At 42.1% G+C, this 17,201-nt stretch overlaps 3 protein-coding genes and 1 long non-coding RNA gene across 4 annotated transcripts in view; 2 read left to right on the plus strand and 2 right to left on the minus strand.

The window, feature by feature from the left end:
* Nucleotides 1–3,983, plus strand: part of ltb4r2b (leukotriene B4 receptor 2b) — a 4,225-nt gene extending 242 nt beyond the window's left edge. The window contains exons 1-5 of the mRNA XM_062530581.1: nucleotides 1–105; nucleotides 1,219–1,820; nucleotides 2,230–2,430; nucleotides 3,096–3,139; nucleotides 3,364–3,983. The exon at nucleotides 1–105 is cut by the window's left edge and continues 242 nt beyond it. Of these exons, the coding sequence (XP_062386565.1) occupies nucleotides 1,221–1,820; nucleotides 2,230–2,430; nucleotides 3,096–3,139; nucleotides 3,364–3,634 (1,116 nt within the window). The 5' untranslated portion in view covers nucleotides 1–105; nucleotides 1,219–1,220 and the 3' untranslated portion in view covers nucleotides 3,635–3,983. The remainder of the gene's footprint in view (nucleotides 106–1,218; nucleotides 1,821–2,229; nucleotides 2,431–3,095; nucleotides 3,140–3,363) is intronic.
* Nucleotides 3,984–5,964: 1,981 nt separating this feature from the next.
* Nucleotides 5,965–7,121, minus strand: LOC134058420 (uncharacterized). The gene is made up of 3 exons (XR_009935029.1): nucleotides 6,809–7,121; nucleotides 6,376–6,412; nucleotides 5,965–6,185 (listed from the first exon to the last, which is right to left on the minus strand). It is a non-coding gene; the product is annotated as an uncharacterized LOC134058420 (long non-coding RNA).
* A 499-nt stretch (nucleotides 7,122–7,620) lies between these two features.
* Nucleotides 7,621–10,613, plus strand: sdr39u1 (short chain dehydrogenase/reductase family 39U, member 1). The gene is made up of 6 exons (XM_062530585.1): nucleotides 7,621–7,769; nucleotides 8,230–8,336; nucleotides 8,531–8,613; nucleotides 8,719–8,840; nucleotides 9,067–9,219; nucleotides 10,074–10,613. The coding sequence occupies exons 1-6, from the start codon at nucleotides 7,754–7,756 to the stop codon at nucleotides 10,499–10,501; spliced, it is 909 nt and encodes a 302-aa protein (XP_062386569.1). The 5' UTR covers nucleotides 7,621–7,753; the 3' UTR covers nucleotides 10,502–10,613.
* Nucleotides 10,614–11,010: 397 nt separating this feature from the next.
* mettl17 (methyltransferase like 17) lies at nucleotides 11,011–17,112 on the minus strand. The gene is made up of 14 exons (XM_062530583.1): nucleotides 16,888–17,112; nucleotides 16,035–16,176; nucleotides 14,514–14,663; nucleotides 13,962–14,049; nucleotides 13,766–13,847; nucleotides 13,570–13,643; nucleotides 13,014–13,108; nucleotides 12,853–12,923; nucleotides 12,624–12,731; nucleotides 12,449–12,517; nucleotides 12,024–12,074; nucleotides 11,818–11,910; nucleotides 11,435–11,646; nucleotides 11,011–11,152 (listed from the first exon to the last, which is right to left on the minus strand). The coding sequence occupies exons 1-14, from the start codon at nucleotides 16,963–16,965 to the stop codon at nucleotides 11,044–11,046; spliced, it is 1,422 nt and encodes a 473-aa protein (XP_062386567.1). The 5' UTR covers nucleotides 16,966–17,112; the 3' UTR covers nucleotides 11,011–11,043.
* Nucleotides 17,113–17,201: the final 89 nt, after the last annotated feature.

The following is a 17,201-nucleotide window of genomic DNA, read 5'->3' on the forward strand; positions in this document are numbered from 1 at the left end:
TTAACATAGAGAGGAGTTGGATCAGTGAACAAGAGAACTTGACCCTTCAGAGATTATTCCTAGTGCGACCCTTTCATCACCATCTGCAAGACCAGCACAACAGAGGTGAGGACACAATCACTTATTTTCTCTCTCCGCCTCCTCTTCGCTTCTTCTTCTCCCTCACGGCGTCTTCCATCAATTGTTTACATGACTCTGCATGCTTCTTGTGCTAAACATTTGTCGTCATTTAATGGGAAAATCTTGCCCTTTTGTGGTTCAACTCATACTCTGTGTTCTCGTAGGCACAATAATTTTCCTCAGTAGGGACAATGTTGGGAAAGTGCTCTGATGCAAGACAATGGAAATTGCCAAATCTTATAACGATCACACTGACCGGATATGAATACACCTCATGATCTTTATTTCACTGTCCAACTATTGCACAATTATTCTTCAAACTACTGCATGAAGTCAGTGGTGTGCTGCCAACATGCCCAAATACAGGAGCATGCTTGAAGCACAGACCTGTTGACATACCTGTTGATCCACGACTCAAGGGCCCAACCCATCTGCCTAGGGTCAGTTACAGTAGAGTTAAATCATTTGTATATCATAAAGTTCAAATAGTCCAGTGTAGGGAATAAATTGTCCATTAGTAATTTCGGAAAGTAATGGGTCGCTAGGATGCTGATTGTAACATACTGTTACAATCATTGGGGAAATGAAGGCTTGTTGTATGCAAAACAATGGACAAAACATGTTTTTAAATTGGGGATAGTCATGTTCTGAATGACCCACAAGAAGTTTATTGTGAGTGCAAAGTCAAATGTGCATTGGCATGCTGTAAAAAATAAGCACTTCGGAGAAAATGACTAATGAAATGGCTAGCTCGTACAAATGCTTCTATCCAAAACTATTGAGACACATGGCATGTTTTAGCATGTTGCTTTTTCTGTGCCAGTTTTATTACTGGCTGAGAGAAGTTGACTGAATAGTTGCCTGGCTTCGTCAATGCTTGCCTGCTGTTGTTGCGCACACAAACCTTGCCTCAAGGTATAAACCCTCCCCTCGCTCATGTGCGTATTTCAACACAGTTACAGTGTGACGTTGTACTCATGTCTTTGGGAGATATTATCATGCCTTCACGGCACAAAACATTTATTACACTGTGCTTGTGTTTCAACACAAATATTTGCAAAGAAGGAACTGTATTTACCCATCTGTATCCTCCTACAGATATGGCAAACCCTACCAAGCCTTCTCTTATCACTGCAATTGCAAGAGCCAACGTTTCATCAAACATCACAGAGGATCCAAGTCTCGTCAGTAATGACGCCTCGACCATTGTGGGCGCCATCATCCTCACCCTGGTCTTCCTCATCGGCGTGCCTGGGAACCTCTTCATCATCTGGAGCATCCTGGCGCGCTCGCGCAAGCGCTCCATCACCACCCTGCTCATCCTCAACTTGGCGTGCGCCGACGGCTTCCTCATGGCCCTGACCGTCTTCTTCGTGGTCTACCTGGCCAAGCAGAGCTGGATCTTCAGCAGGTTCCTGTGCAAGACGCTCTTCTACCTGTGCAACGTCAACATGTACGCCTCCATCATGCTCATCACGCTGATGAGCCTCCACAGGCTGGTGGCGGTGGTGTGGCCCCACCACGTGGGCATCATCAACAAGAAGCGGATCGCGCTGCGCGTGCTGGGCGGCGTCTGGGTGCTGGTGCTGCTGCTGGCGCTGCCCGCTCTGATCTTCAGACAGGTGCGCGAGGACGTCACCGCAACGGGAAAACGCTACGTGTGCGCGCCGCAGCACGATAAAGGGCAATACGGCAAATTGGTGAGCGACCGGAGGAGACTGGGGGGGAATCGACACTACAGAAAAAAAACATCATCTTAAAAAATCTTGAATTATTGCAATCTTGTAGGAACCCTATAGATATTTTTGGAATCTTATAGTATTTGGTACACAATGTTGAAGTACTATAAGACTAAGCATATTATAGAAGTCTTACATAATATCATAGAAGTATTGTGCATTACTATAGAACTGTATACATCTTATAGTATATTTTAGTTTTTTTCTGTGAGGTGAGAGAGCACAAGAATGACTTTTCTGTTGTAGAGTTACAAGACAAGAGGGGATGTTTCTGGTTTATGTGCTCTACAGATTGGTCTAAATTGTTTCTGCAAGCTGTTTGTCTTTCTTACCCACACGTCCATGTGTGCTTTGCTGTGCGATGCTGCAGGAGGTGTTCCAGTACATGTTTGAGACGGTGATGGGCTTCGTAGTGCCATATGCAGTGATCGTGAGCAGCTATGTCTGCATCTTGCGACGCCTGAGAAGGACAAAGTTCACTCGCCGGGTCCGCAGTGAAAACCTCATCCATGCCATTATTGTGGTCTTTGCCGTATTTTGGCTACCCTACCATATCATAAATATGATACAGGTGAGAATATCTACAGTAATTTCCCGCATATAAGCCGCATTGTGTATAAGCCACAGGACAGTGTTTTATGCAAATTAAAAGAAACGAAACCATATTAACACCATATTAACTGCCCCCCTGTATTAACCTCATAGCTAAAGAAATTTAGCAAAATCAATGTATAAGCCGCGGGTAACAGTCGGGAAATTACGATAGAAAGTCTTGGTTTATTTGTAGCGTTTCATCACACTTAAACTGTCCCTTTCCATACCATAACGTGTTCCACAATTCAGAAACTTGTATTTTTCCAACACAGAGACTCATGATGACTCATGATGAAATATAACTTTTCCGTTCTTGTATACTTCTGGCCTGGCACTGTTCCAGGGGTCAAGATATACATCGGAATAGAGACATGTGAATTAGGGAAGTTACAAATGTAATTGCAAAATGAATTACAAATTTAAAATGACTGAAACTAAATTAGCTCAGAAATGTCCACCCAGTTCTGAAGTCAGATATCTTGCAATCTGTTTTCTAAACCAACTGAAAGCGAGTTTTGAGTTTCTCTGCTCCAATTATTATGCACTGGTGGGAAAACTGCTTTTGATGCCGTTCAAATGATTTGCCAGTTTGAATAAAGCTTATTCTAAACGTTAATGTTTTCTTCTGACTGACATGGGCAGGTTTCGGCTGCGCTTGCTGGAGAGGGCACCACTGTGGCACAAAGGTAACTCTCCTCAATCTTACATCTTTTTTTATATTGTTGTTCTTGGCAGAATAGGTTCCAAAACATGCTTTATCATAACCAGTGGTCCACAAAGTGGGGCATTGCAGCTTCTCTTAGCTTCAGACATAACAACTGGCATCAAGTGTTTTTTAAATGCATGTAGTGCAGGCCTGTCAATATAGCTACTAACAAGACGTTCCTTTGTGTCATACCGTTGTCTGCAGACTGGAAAAGATCTGGAGACCCAGTCGTGCGGTGACGTCCTCCCTGGCTTTCATCAGCAGCTGCGCCAATCCCATCCTGTACACTTTTGCAGGAAGGTCTTACATCAAAACTAACGGCCTGGCCTTCATGGCTCGTCTGTTTGAGGGAACTTCTCCGGACTCGGGCACCAGGAAGATGAGGAAAGAAACGATAGGGCTGAAGACAACAGATTCCTCCACCAGTGCAGGGGGTCAGGCTGTGATAAACGGAACACAAACAACTACTAAATAGTGTGTGTGCGCACTGTGCAGAGTCAGTTACTCTGACGAGTGTGTCATTCTGTAATATCCTGTGTTTCTATTGTGTGGTTACACAGGAGTCTCAGATGGTGTACTCTGTCTGTAGCCTACACATATGATGGATTTCATTGGAAATCTGTGAAAAAATGGACATTGGCTTCAACGTACCTTTTCCAAGAAAATGTAATAAGTCTCACAAAACCAAACCATTACATCATAGAGCAAATTTAAATATTGTAAATATTTGTTTCATAGTGTTTTGTATGGCTGTTCTTAGATTAAATATACAACTGGACTGTATATATTTGCATTTGTAATATATGAAATATTTTGTACACTCACCTTATGCGTTTCATCTGTGAAGGGTTATGTCTAAGGAATCGTTTTACTTATACGAAGGCTGCTATCAGGATTCCCACTCTAAGGCACATGCAAATACCCTGACTTTTCCCTATATATCTAAAGAGCAGCATTTCCTATATGACCATGCTGCCTGTGTTGTAAGCAGACAGTATCATAAACACATAATTTTTTCAAACTACTTTCATTAAGTCTGATTTGTTTACTGCTTAAATTATGATTACATAGGCCCCACATGTGGCGCAACTGTCTGGGGCACCTGCACCGCACGCCGGCGACCCGGGTTCGATTCCTGCCCCCGTGGTGCTTTCCGGATCCCACCCACTCTCTCTCCCACTCACTTCCTGTCTCTCCCCACTGTCACTGTCAATAAAGGCATAAAACGCTCAAAAATTGTGATTACATACATCTAGGCCTACTGCTACTGTCTAAAGTTACTGCAAGTTGATGACAAGCAAGAACATAATAGGCACAACAATTCTAGTCTAACAAAACAGCAGAGAAAATACGGCTTTTGATTAACGCCTTGGGAAATTTGAATGTATAAACATAATTCACTAATATTTCACGACTTGGCCCAAATTAATGACCAACCCCCTAGATTTACCATGCCTGAAATTGACTTCTTAAAACTCTATGATATTCCCTGGCCCGTTGTAACCATGTAAATAAAATGACCTTGAAATATTTGGTCAAAAGAGCTGTCCAAATTTTCTATGTACTTCGGAGAGGTGTTTCAATGCTTCTCCTGTACCGCTTTAACATTGACTACAATCAACAACCCACCCATCTAAATAAAGGAAATCTTACATGATGGTATGCTATTGCAGTGGCTTCAACTGGTGTGCCAATGAATGTTCATGAACCTTACTTGATTTTATGCTGGATATGACATGACAGAGCAGGGCTGCCCAATTTGTGGCCCACACTCAGATCAGAATTCCATTCGGTCTCAAAGTTCTATTAATTCAAAGACTGGTTGCAGTTCACTAATTGGCCAAAAATTAATATTGTTTAATATGGGGTGCTGGGGGGCACTGTGCTTCTGTCAGTACAGATTCTAAGTCATGACGGGTGAGGAGGGTTGATTGTTTCAGCTTCAAATTTATGGAACACATTTGTGGAGTTGCGCAAAAAGTTTCTTTCCCGAGAGAAAAAAAGGTTCTGAAGAACGTGTCGATTAGTCCCATAGGGCATATTGCGTTCTAATTATTAACCTAGATTCAAATAACCTTCTTCCAAGATAGTATTGCTCCATAGGACATTCAACGATTGGTTGCTTGAGAACACATTCCTACTCACTTAAACCAGCCATATGGATGTTCAATAATTTGTCAACAAAAAGTACTGAGATGAGTGCAGACAAGCACAGTAGAGTAATGTTTCTTTTTCCCCCCTAGTATTTAACAGAATTTTATATTTTGCACAAATACGCAACAGGCCAATTAGAGTCCATGACTTGGAACATTTATATTTGGCCCGTGGTACTCCACCAGTTAATTTTCGGCCCCTTGACAGGAAAGACTTGACACTTTAGCTAGATTATTCTTAAATGACTCAGAAGCTTCTGCGCTCAAGGTTTTAGAGAGTCATAAAGTAGTTGATTTAAAACATCCCAATAATTACCGCTACAGGTCCATCATACATCTCAGACATCATGCGAGCACATGCCTGGTCTAAGTTTATGAACACTATTGACTGGAGTACACATCAAATCTCCAACCTTAAGTTGATGTGTTTTGGGTTGACCTTTGGTGATCCGTAGCCCCAAAAAGGTTGAACACATCTGGTGTAGCATACTGTGTGACTCATTATTGTGCAGTTCGGCAACTGGCAGTATCTCAGAATTTTTGACCAAGGATGTGCATATGCATTGTATAAGCACCATAATGATGGATGCAACCTGCTCACTCAGTGATCTTTAGAAGTACATTACGGACAGTGGAAATTAAGGCTTGAGAGATAGATACTTTATTGATCCCAAAGGGGAAATGAAAGGTCCCAGCAGCTTAAGACACTACACACAACATACACTACAATGTAAACAGGATAATACAAAAATGACAAGAGCAGTAAAATAGTAAATACTTAAGATAAAGATGTGCATGAGGGACTCAAGCTAATTCAATTGTAGACTTTATTACGAAGGCTCAAAAGCACCCCCAGGCCTCCACGAGGTTCACCTACAACAAAGAGAAATAAAGCGGCTTTAATATCCAATTGATCAGCTCAAATGTTCGAACAATGCTTGCTGCAGTCCATTTCAGTGCATGTAAATAATCATTGAATCTCAGGTGAAACACGGACACATGCAATTCATCACCATAGACCGCAAAATGAGCGCAACAAATCTTAGCCTAGCAAGATACATACCTGATCGTGTGGTCTTATCACGAGCTCCGATTATTGCCTTTAAAAGAAAGAAAGCGAGGGTTAATAAACGAACCGGTAAATGGACATTCTTTTGCAGAATCAAGACCCGATCAGTGCTGTGAAATGTAATCAAGATTCAGCTGAAACACGGACTCACATGCACATCATCATTTCAGGAAACGTTAGGAGCTAGTCAACACGCTGTTGGGAGTCTTACTACTACTTTTACGCCATTACTGTTTGAAATGCTGGGTGGCATTGCATCCATAGACAGTAAATATTGCACTGCACCATGGATAGAGTATGATCATGAGGAATCATGCACCTGCTACAATGCTTAAGAATTACATGGGCACTTTCAGAGACCTCGTGCAACCGCTTATCCAAGTTTCGTACAGAGGACACAACCATCGATAATATTCCAAATACTCACCTTAGCATTCAAGGTTTTCCACGGCAGACCATTATTTAATAGATGTAGCCTATTATTAAGAACTCCCCCAGAAGCCGACTTAGAAAACAATAACGTTAACACTAGCTAATTTCGTAGCACGCTGTAAACTAGGCCTAACTGAACTTAAATTATCTATACAACACATTCCTCAGTTTATAGCTACTCTAAGGTTGTTATATCCTTAACACAATCACTACGATTGTGCTAGTAATTTAAATACACTTAAAACAACTAAGACGTTTTCCCAGCAGAGAGGTCGAGTCTAGCTGCTACATATGTCCGTCCAGGTCCCTCGAAGGAGCAGAAGAGAGACTGATAATGAGCATGTGGTTGAATTTATCTCCTAATCAACCCACGTGTTTGTGTTTCTCCCCTATGAACATGGTCACCACTTCCGGTATCGAAAACCATCTAAATCTAGGGTAGTCTGTGTTGTTAAGTAAGCACTATGAATATCGGTGAATGACATTTGAAACGTAATATTACAAATAACGATGATTACATACAGACACTTCATTCTTGGAATGTAGAGACCAGTTAAGAGGAAAACACTTTTTAGCCTCATTTGTGAACTCATATTTATTTTAGTTAACAGTAAAACTAGCCTAGAGAGACTGCGGAGCTATATCCAAAATCACCTATCCTATGATCATTATCAGAAAAAATAATACTAGTCATTATTTTGTATGATCAAGGGAAAGACCTTTGATTTTACTTTCTCCAAGTGATCGCGTCCCCCTCTGCCCTTACTATCATGGTGTCTGTGTTTGGACTATTTCCCATAGACAGTATTCGAATACCAGGAAGCGTGCTACGGAAAGTAACTTGGGTCAAAACACACGCAAGTAAACACGCTGTTGGCCGAGTCTCTCGTGAATTGGAGGAGTAACTGTACCGTGGAGTCACAGTCGTTCACCAGGAGTGATGAGAGTCTTAATTGGTATGTAATTATGTATTCCAAAATGTTCCATGGAGGTTTGTTTTTTGAGAATTGACTTGACAGCCTTGGTTAGGTCACGTAGCTTGCTTGCGCTAGCTACGCTACGCTACGCTGGCAAGAAAACCAAGGGCGAGTGGGTTTACCCATTCAAAATGTAATATTGAAACTGAATTTAAATAGGCCACGCTACAATAAGAGCATATGAGTGGATTCCTGAAAATATGTGTTGTTACTGCTGTCAGATTTGTTGAAAGAGTCCTGTCATGTTTTCATCTATATTACAATGTTTTGTAACTGCTGTGAAACGCATGCGCACTAAAGATCTTGCAGAACTTACAGGGCATCTTCACTTAATGATACTGTACACCATGGATATACACGTTTTACTTGGGATTTGTCTTTATAGAGATATTTTTGCTCGCTCATGAGTTGTCTTCTATCCACGTGTAACGTTGTCAAGGTGGAGGAACAGGGTTTGTGGGACGAGAACTCTCTAAACTGCTCAAGAATAAGGGTCATGAAGTCACGGTCATTTCACGACAACCAGGACCTGGGAAAATAACATGGGTAAGGGGGTCAAAGACTGAATATAATCAGCTACTCTCTGTGGCTACCTATCCTGTTTGTAAACTCTGTCATTTCAGCTGACCCTTTTAGGCACTCACTGTAATTTGTGTAATCAAGTGGGTGCCCATCAGTTAATCTGTCAATGTCAGTGTGTAAACATGTGTTCATCATTTCATTAACTGCTCTCAATTCAGGCAGAACTGGAGTCTGGTGGTTTACCACCATGTGACGGGGCAGTCAATTTGGCAGGGGAGAATATCATGAACCCTCTGCGCTGGTGAGTGAGTTTCTACCAGTCTTCTCTTCTGCTTTTTAGTTGAATGAACCACTCACCTCACAGCTAACAACATTCACGCCTTTCTTCGAAATCTCCTGCCTACAGGTGGAATGACAGCTATAAAAAAGACCTGTTTTCCAGCCGAGTTGACACTACTAGAACTTTGGCCCAAGCTATTGCATCCTCTCCCTCTCCACCCCATAGCTGGGTTCTTGTCTCAGGTGTAGGTAAGGTATCTGCAAATACAACATGAATGTACTGTCCAATGTCACTGTGATTACAAACAAGTAAATAGCAGAGCAAGAAGTAAATATCAGAGCAAGACATCATATCATATCCTTGTGACAAATGCAAGTAATGAAGAATTGACACTCTGACATTACATTTCTTGTCTGTTTGCCTGAAGTGAGAGAGATATTTTGTGTCTCTTCTTTATGTCACAATTCTCCATAGCTTGCTACAGACCCAGCATTGTAAACCAGTATACAGAGGAGAGTGACTGGACGCCCTTTGACCTCCTGTCAGGACTGGTGAAAGAGTGGGAGGGTGCAGCAAAACTGCCTGACGACATCGCAAAGACAACTAGACAAGTGGTTGTTAGACCAGGTAGGTTGCACCGGAGCCATAGAAAGTTGTGACACTCTTCGATCAAAAGTTCCAAAAAACCTGCGCTGAATAGCAGGAGGGTGGGATGTACTTCTGGATGCTGGAGGGTGTAATCACTTAACTCATAAGACTACTGACCAAGAGATTGGCTGTTAATAGTTCCAAAATTCCCATAACGCGGGAGTAGCCTTGAAAGAGCGCTGCCATTTTTTCCTATGGAGGTCTTTGAGAGTGCCGCCTCTCGTTTTATCTACCGCTCTGGGTTACACCGACCTCAGTGCCTCTGAACAATCAGGTGAATCAGCTAAGTTCTTGGACTTAAGTGCTTTGAGATGATGAGACTCAATTAAAGACCAAAAAAAAGGAAAAGTGCAAAGTCACTTAAAGAGCAGTCTCATGTGTAAATGAAAGATGTTGTGTGGGGCTATTGAGCTGTCCTTCCAATGTTTGTGTAGGATCTTGCTTGTGGTATTGAATTAGGCATCTTTACTTCTGAGACACTCTGCCTCATGTTGCCAGTTAACCTAACTAGATGTGAAATGTTCCTCCTTGCGCTGTCTTTGCACATCTTTTCCCTTTGAATGACCAGTGCGCATGAATAGGCTATATGCAGGGAGGCTCATTTGGTTCTGGTGGAGCGTTAGCTGTGTTGTAACTGCATCTTGTTATATTTTGCTCCTTACGTCAACTGAAGATATGGTTTCCTCAATAATAACGATTTTAACACATTATTAATGATATCGGCAGGTTCAAACACCTGGCTCCACCGGAAACAAGCTCCTGAACAGCCTTTTGTGCATAGCCTATTGCACTATGTAAATAAATGAGCCTTGTCCCTTGCTGCTCTCTGCCAGGTGCGGTACTGGGCCGTGACGGCGGGGCCATGAAGCAGATGTTGACCCCTTTCTGGTTTGGCCTGGGAGGGCCCCTGGGCTCTGGGCGCCAGCCCTTCCCCTGGATCCACGTCTCGGACCTGGCTGGCATCATCGCCCATGCTCTGGAACCCGCCACTCCGCTGCCCTCCGACCAGCAGGTGGTGCTCAACGGCGTTGCGCCCACACAGGCCACTAACTATGAGTTCACCAAGCAGCTGGGCAGCATCATGCGGAGGCCCACCATCATCCCCGTCCCCGGGTTTGCCTTGGACGTTCTGCTCGGCACCGAGCGGGCGGTTATCCTCACACAAGGGCAAAAGGTCGTGCCTAAAAGGACCCTGGAGGCCGGCTTTCAGTTTCAGTACCCAGACCTCAACAGTGCCCTGCGGGAGATTGTGGGGGTTTAAAAATGGACGCGGAAACACTGATCCCTTATTCATTCACAGGATTTTTGAAAAGGGAATGTTAATAATGTTTATAAATTTCTTGTCACGTTTAGTCAAATAAATCCTAACACGTTATTCTCTCTCTTTGTTTCTGTGAGTTTTACAATTTGATTGGATAATTTCAGACCATACTAGAGTAATATGCAAAATTATCATTATACAAGTGATAACTGGCAGATGATGGGTGTGGCCATCTGCAGTATCAGGTTATGCCAACCAGGTTGGTTATCATCACCCCCTCCCCTTCCCTCCTGCTTTCTTTGTTGTGAATAATACAAAGCTTTATTACCATAAATGTATAACAGCTAGCTAATGTAAACAAATCACTATGACATGCGGATGTGTTACTAAACTGTATGTCATTTTCCTTTAAAAGTGTGTACACTGACAAAGTATTGTGCTTTAGACAGATGAAAGTATTCTAATCTTGTGCAGACCTATCAACATAAATACCACAACTCCACTCGGAATCAATGCATATAAGTTAATTTTAATATCTCTGATTATGATGGTTCATTGTCACTCTGATCATTGACATCAATCTCATCCTCTGCCAGAACAATTGGAAGTCTGTCCCCCCAGTCACTTTTGCGGGCACAGCGGTATGTGTCTCTGTTGGCAGAAAGAACAAAAAGAGGCAGAAAGAAAAGCGTTTTAAATGCTTGTCATGTAGAAAGGAATGCAAAGTTGGTAGAAATTGGTAGAGATTTTGCACAGTTGGTGCTTTTTGGAATCAGCACATGAGAACTAAACGATATCGGCCAGGTCCACCCAGACAGAACTGCCACTCTAAATCTGCTCTACATTGTGTCTATCTTCCTGATCGCTTTTGAGATTTAGAGATTCAAGATGTCCATGCTTCTATAGTCTATAGTCATTGAAGGGCTACCACACCTGCCATGAAGGCGTGCTGTGACCACTAGTCGTTTGAGCTCCCCACTGGAGCAGCACAGCTGGCAGTGGGCACGCCGGGGCCGTCGTAGGACCGGTGCCGTGAGCCTGGCCCACTCCACATCTTCGGCACCGGCGTGCCTGTCCCCTTGCGCTGCTGAGTCCATCCTGGAGATGATCAGGTAGCTGAACTTCTCCTGGTGGCTTTCCAGGTTCTGGAAAATAAAAGTTTGGGGGAAAAAAACACTGATGGAGCCAATCCTCAATGGCTGTTTTTCTAACCCTCTTGAAACAAAAATGGTGTTTTGTTTGCAGTCAGTCGGAATTGAATTGTGCCTAAAACCTTAATATGCCATTATGAAGCATGGGTGGGTGTGTCAACTCACTTTTATCAGAGGAAGGGGAAGGTAGGGCTGAACAAAGTTGCATGGCACAGCCAGCTTTTGCATCATCTTCGGACATGGTAACTCATGGGTGCACTGCCAGAACACAAACAATCAAATCCAATGCCAACACTGTTTATATGGTTCATTGTTCATTGTGCATCTACACAAGTACAAATCTTTTCAAGTTGAAAGTTGACTTCACGTACCGGAGCGAACACAGATGGCATTCTATTATCATGCACAACTTTATCTTCATTCTGAAAAAAATAGAGGTCCTACCGTTACAATTTTTCAAAACATATGAAAGCAATCCACAAGTCTGTGTTCATGAAAAACTGAAAAGTCTTGTCGAAAAGAAACCAAACCAAGTACAGAATTGTGATCTACAAAGGGACATTAAGGGTTCTCATATTCAAATATGATGTTCTAGCAGTTTACTTAAACTCAGCTGGTCAGGCCTTTGCCATTAGCTTAAAACACTTTTATTTAGGAACAAGACTTAAACAATTTAGAAACAAGACTTATTAGAGCCTGCAAATGAATGCACCGTAGTGTACCAAACTTATAGCAATATCTACATGCATTTGGCTAGCAAGATTTCTCTCCATACAAAGCAGCTGACAAATCAAACCTTCAGTATTGTATTTCTGGCTTCCATGAGGATGGTGTAACCATCCATTGTACCATTTTCCACCAACACCTGAAGATTTAGAGAAGACAATTAAGGAAAGACTACTATAGCTTGAACACAGACTAAGCCACGGGTCTCAAAGGGTTTGTGTATGTAAAGGAGTAAGTCACTCTACCAGATAAGAACCAGTTTTCCTCCAGAGGGTGAGAATGGCATCTTCCCGTTCTTTGCTGGTGCCAAGCTCAGCCAAAGCAAATGCCCCGACCACAAGATCAGACTGCACCTATAACAACAGAAGAGCCGACTGAATATGTTTACTAATCCGTTGATTTGAATCAATCCTTTTGTTTGTTAGAGAAAGGTAATGATGAAACACAAAAGCAGTCTAGATGATAGTACCTTACCTTTGGGGAGACAGGAAGGAACTGACGAAAATATACATTATCGATGAAGGCTTTACTTTTCTCATCTCCACCTGCCAGTAAAAGACAAATATACTCTTTGTTTGTTTATTTTATATCATCTAAGGCTGCGATATTTAACTTTGATAGATACAACATGGTACCCCTTAGAAGTTGGTCTGCCAGGTCATTCATGGCTCCAGAGCTGTCCACACAAACCATCTCTCTCAGGGAGTCTGCCCACAGAGAGTGGGATGCCCTATTAGGACACACACACACAGACACACACACACAATTAATGCACCCGTCTACTAAGCTCACTCTCCACCTCAAGCTGGTGTGTGGTGAGTGTTCTGGCGCATAATGGCTGCTGTGCATGCTACACATTGGAGGTGGTTAGTGAGGTTCCCCCCTCACTGTGAAGCGCTTTGAGTGTCAAGACAAGCACTATATAAATGTAATGTGTTATTGTAAGCTATGGACACATATTTAGGTTTTAAGTAAATATTATTTACAGTGGTGTAGTCTTGTTAGGTGTAGCGTGATATTGTATTGTAGCTGTAGTGATCAACCCCAAATATTAATACGTATCCTTGCCTATTTTAAGTGGGTACGCTGAGACGGTGATGGTTTTTAAGTGGGTATACTGCATGCGTAGTCCTACATATCACGCAGACCACATTTTTATTATATGCATATGTGATCATTGACAAAACTTACCACACAACCGTTCCCAGCCCAGAACCAAAGTCCAAAAGAGACTGTGGTGAGAAGGAAGGTTCCCGCTTTTTTATCTATGGGACCATGAACATCACAAACATCACAGCAATTAGAAAGCCACCTTTACTCTGTCACATTTGTTTAACATTTTAATATAAAAAATATTATGCTGGGTTTCATTTTTCCCATAATGCACCTCATAGAGAGCTCTTCGAACAGCTGCATATCCACCTGCTAACCTTGAGGCCATGTAGACCACCCCTAATGCCTCATCATACCTGCAAAAGTCAGGAACACACATAACCATGCTGACAGAGTGGAAATACTGTAACCATTACATGTTAACTGGGTAACATTACAACTGGGTAACAAGGGATACACGGCAACAGTACCTGAGAGGTGTCCAATGGTAGGTTGTTTTTTTCAATTTATTTAGGACCTGTCTCCTTATACGGGCTTCCAGATTGCTATCTTCCACCTCTGACTCAACAAAAAGGTAACAAGGTAACTTTTTCAAACCATCAACATTACCATTTTCATTCAATTTACAAAATCAGGCAACTAGTAGCAAAATGGCAAACTTGAAATATAAAAACTGATGCTTTACAGCAACTGTGTTTCCATAGTGTAAAATGTAAATAACAACAGAATGTAATAATCTGCCAATCTTGTCAACTAATATTTAGCTCTATTGTCTATTTTCAATTAAATATAGGGTTAACATGATTTCTAAATCATTGCATTCTGTTTTTTATTTGATTTACTGTCTTGGATTTAGCATTCTGTTTTTTATTAAACATTTTACACTGCGTCACAACTTTTTTGGAAAAGGGATGGTATAAAACCAATGACCTGATCATGTATCCAAGTCTTTCTACCTGTACAGGCAAAACTAAGTTGATCTCAGTTAGTGTTACTGTAAGATACTCTACTCATCAGCTCACCTGTGGGATGGTTCTGTGAGGCGCTCCGAAGAGTCTTCTCCAAGGCCACCGCCTTTGCTCTCAGTTGAGCATCCTCCACTTTCCGCTTTCTACTCCACAGGAAGTTGGAGAGACGCTGTGATTTCCCTGCCAGGTCACTGACTTGGGCATCTATCAGCGAAGAGTTAAAAAGAGATATGCAAGAACAAACATTTACATTTATTGACATTGCTAATTTGGAAGATGCATTTGTCCAAAGCAACTTGAAGCAATGGAATAACATTTAAATTATTAACATTTAAGCATTTTAGATTTAAGATACAGAGCTACACTACAGCAATAGAAAAAAAGCTATTAAAGAGACCCTATGCAACTTTTTCATAGTCATAAAATCGCTTAGAAATCGTTGTTTTGCTTGACTGACCAGTTTTATCGAAAACAGTAATATTTCCTCCAGCCCCCAGTGTCCCTATCCGCTATTGCAACCTTGCAGTTTGTTCAGGAGACGATCGTTCCGTGTTTACATCTGGAAGGCTGAGACGCGTAAGGAACAAGAAGAACCACGCTTGCAATTTATATATTTATATATAGCCTATAGATGTATAAAAATACGCGCTAAAGCTGTCGGGAAGCTCTGCAGAGAAATATGTAAGCATAAAACGAGCGAAAATGAAAAACGAAACCGAAACTTGAGATGAAATCGCCAATCCTGCATAGTTTCTCTTTAACATTTAAACATTTTACAATTAAACGTTCAAACTACAGGGCTAAAGCTACAGCGTTACAATAACATTACTACAGTGCATAGGAGAATATACAGTAGCTAGGAGTTATCGCTGTATCTCTCATTACTAGAACTAGTGTATAGGAGTGCCTACATATTAGGTACTGGTAGAAGTATGGAGGAGGAGAAGTGGTAGAAGGGAAGAAGGGGAAGAGTGTGGTAAGTGCATATTAGGTGTGTGAGGTTGTCAGAAGCATTAGGAGAGGAGGTATTCTTGTATTGTGTTGTGTCTTCAAGAGTTTTTTGAAGTCAGAGAGGGTTACACCCCTGCTCTGTTGGAGCTTGGCAGATCGTTCCACCATCGGGGGACCACAGATGAAAAAGCTCTGGATTGCCGTGGGAGTGGCAGTGCCAGACAGCGCTCCTTCGAGGAGCGGAGAAGCCGAGGGGTAACATAAGCCTTTATGAAGAGCAGTTAAGTAAGTTTGTGCAGACCCATCAATCACTTTGGGAAGCCAGTTGAGCTCAATGAACAGCAGGGTAACATGCCTTTTTTGGTTGATTGAAAACCCGACAGGTCGCAGCATTCTGGATCATCTGAAGCAGTTTTACTGCAAGAGGGCGTTGCAGTAGTAGTAAAGGCATGATATAACCATAGTCGGTACTAGGAGCTGAGTGGTGCTGGGTTACATATAATCTGAACAGAGAAGGCAACTCGTTCTAGTGATCCCACACTTTGCTAATGCTGTTTATTGTCAAGGTGCCCTTTACAATAGACCAACAGCAATTCATGTTGTTGTGTAGTATGTCCTACTTACTTTTTATGATATATAGAGCACCTCTCACAAGATCATCAGGAAGATGCTGAGCTTTGAGATTTGTCACTCCAGGGTGTTTTCTGTGAGGGCTGCCTTTTAGAAAGTCTGCCTGCACGAGAGGTTGGGCTGAAACGCTTTGAGCCTAAAAAGGACGACAAAAAGATAATGAATTATGATCAATAAACCAGATAAAATCAATGTGCTTTAAATAACAGACAATGTATTGTGTATATGACCAATCATAGACGCACAATGTACATATACCACGCCCATTTTGTATTACCTGTCGACATTGTCGTATTTTTTACAGTACCAAGGATCACAATCTTTTTTCTACAACAATGGCTGTAGTGTAAACATGTCGGAGCAACACTCTATCGCTTTTTCCCTGAACATTGAATAATCCACCACTAGTAAAAATGCAAGCTCAACATGAAGGGTATATAGCCGTTTCCACACTCACTACTTCTTCCGGAGTGGGCGGAAGCTCACTGTAGAAGTCACTCGCTGGGTACATAGTTACTCTCATGTGCTTCGGGGAAGGTCTGAGATATGAGCCAGTTGCTGTCCTTGCAGTTCATCACTTGATTCAAGTGAGCGAGTGCACAGAAAATCTGGGCCCACACGAGGTTACTTAGCAAAAGACGTTGCTACATGCCGAAATAGTGCACGAGCAATTGATGCAACCTCGTTAGCTTGGAATCGCTCGCGGCTAGCGATTGAGTTCGATGTGTGAGCTTGTGTATAACACTAGAACCCAATTCAGACTACTCTCCCTCCGCTCCTTTTGAATATAATAAGAAAGGTTGTTTGCAACTCACAGTAACTAATCAAAGGTCAAATTTCAACTTACCCTGAATACCATTTTCAAAGGTAGGATAGACTGACACTGGATGCATCCCCCCAAAACTCGTAATCGAAGCGCAGACATATCCCCGAGTGGTATGAATCAAAATTGACAAGTGAAATCCAAGTAAAGTCTGGGACGGTTTACTGTCTTTAAAGAGAACTTAGATAAAAAATCAAACCCACATTTGTCTCAGACATGTCCCGACAGATACTTGTACGGGACGTCATGAAAATAGTTCCGTCCTGAAACGGATGCATAGGAACCAGTTGTCACTTTTCATATACGGTAGTCAGAATAGTCTAAAACACTGTGAAAAA

This window comes from Sardina pilchardus, chromosome 2 (assembly GCF_963854185.1).
Source record: "Sardina pilchardus chromosome 2, fSarPil1.1, whole genome shotgun sequence".
NCBI classification, from domain to species: Eukaryota; Metazoa; Chordata; class Actinopteri; order Clupeiformes; family Clupeidae; genus Sardina; species Sardina pilchardus.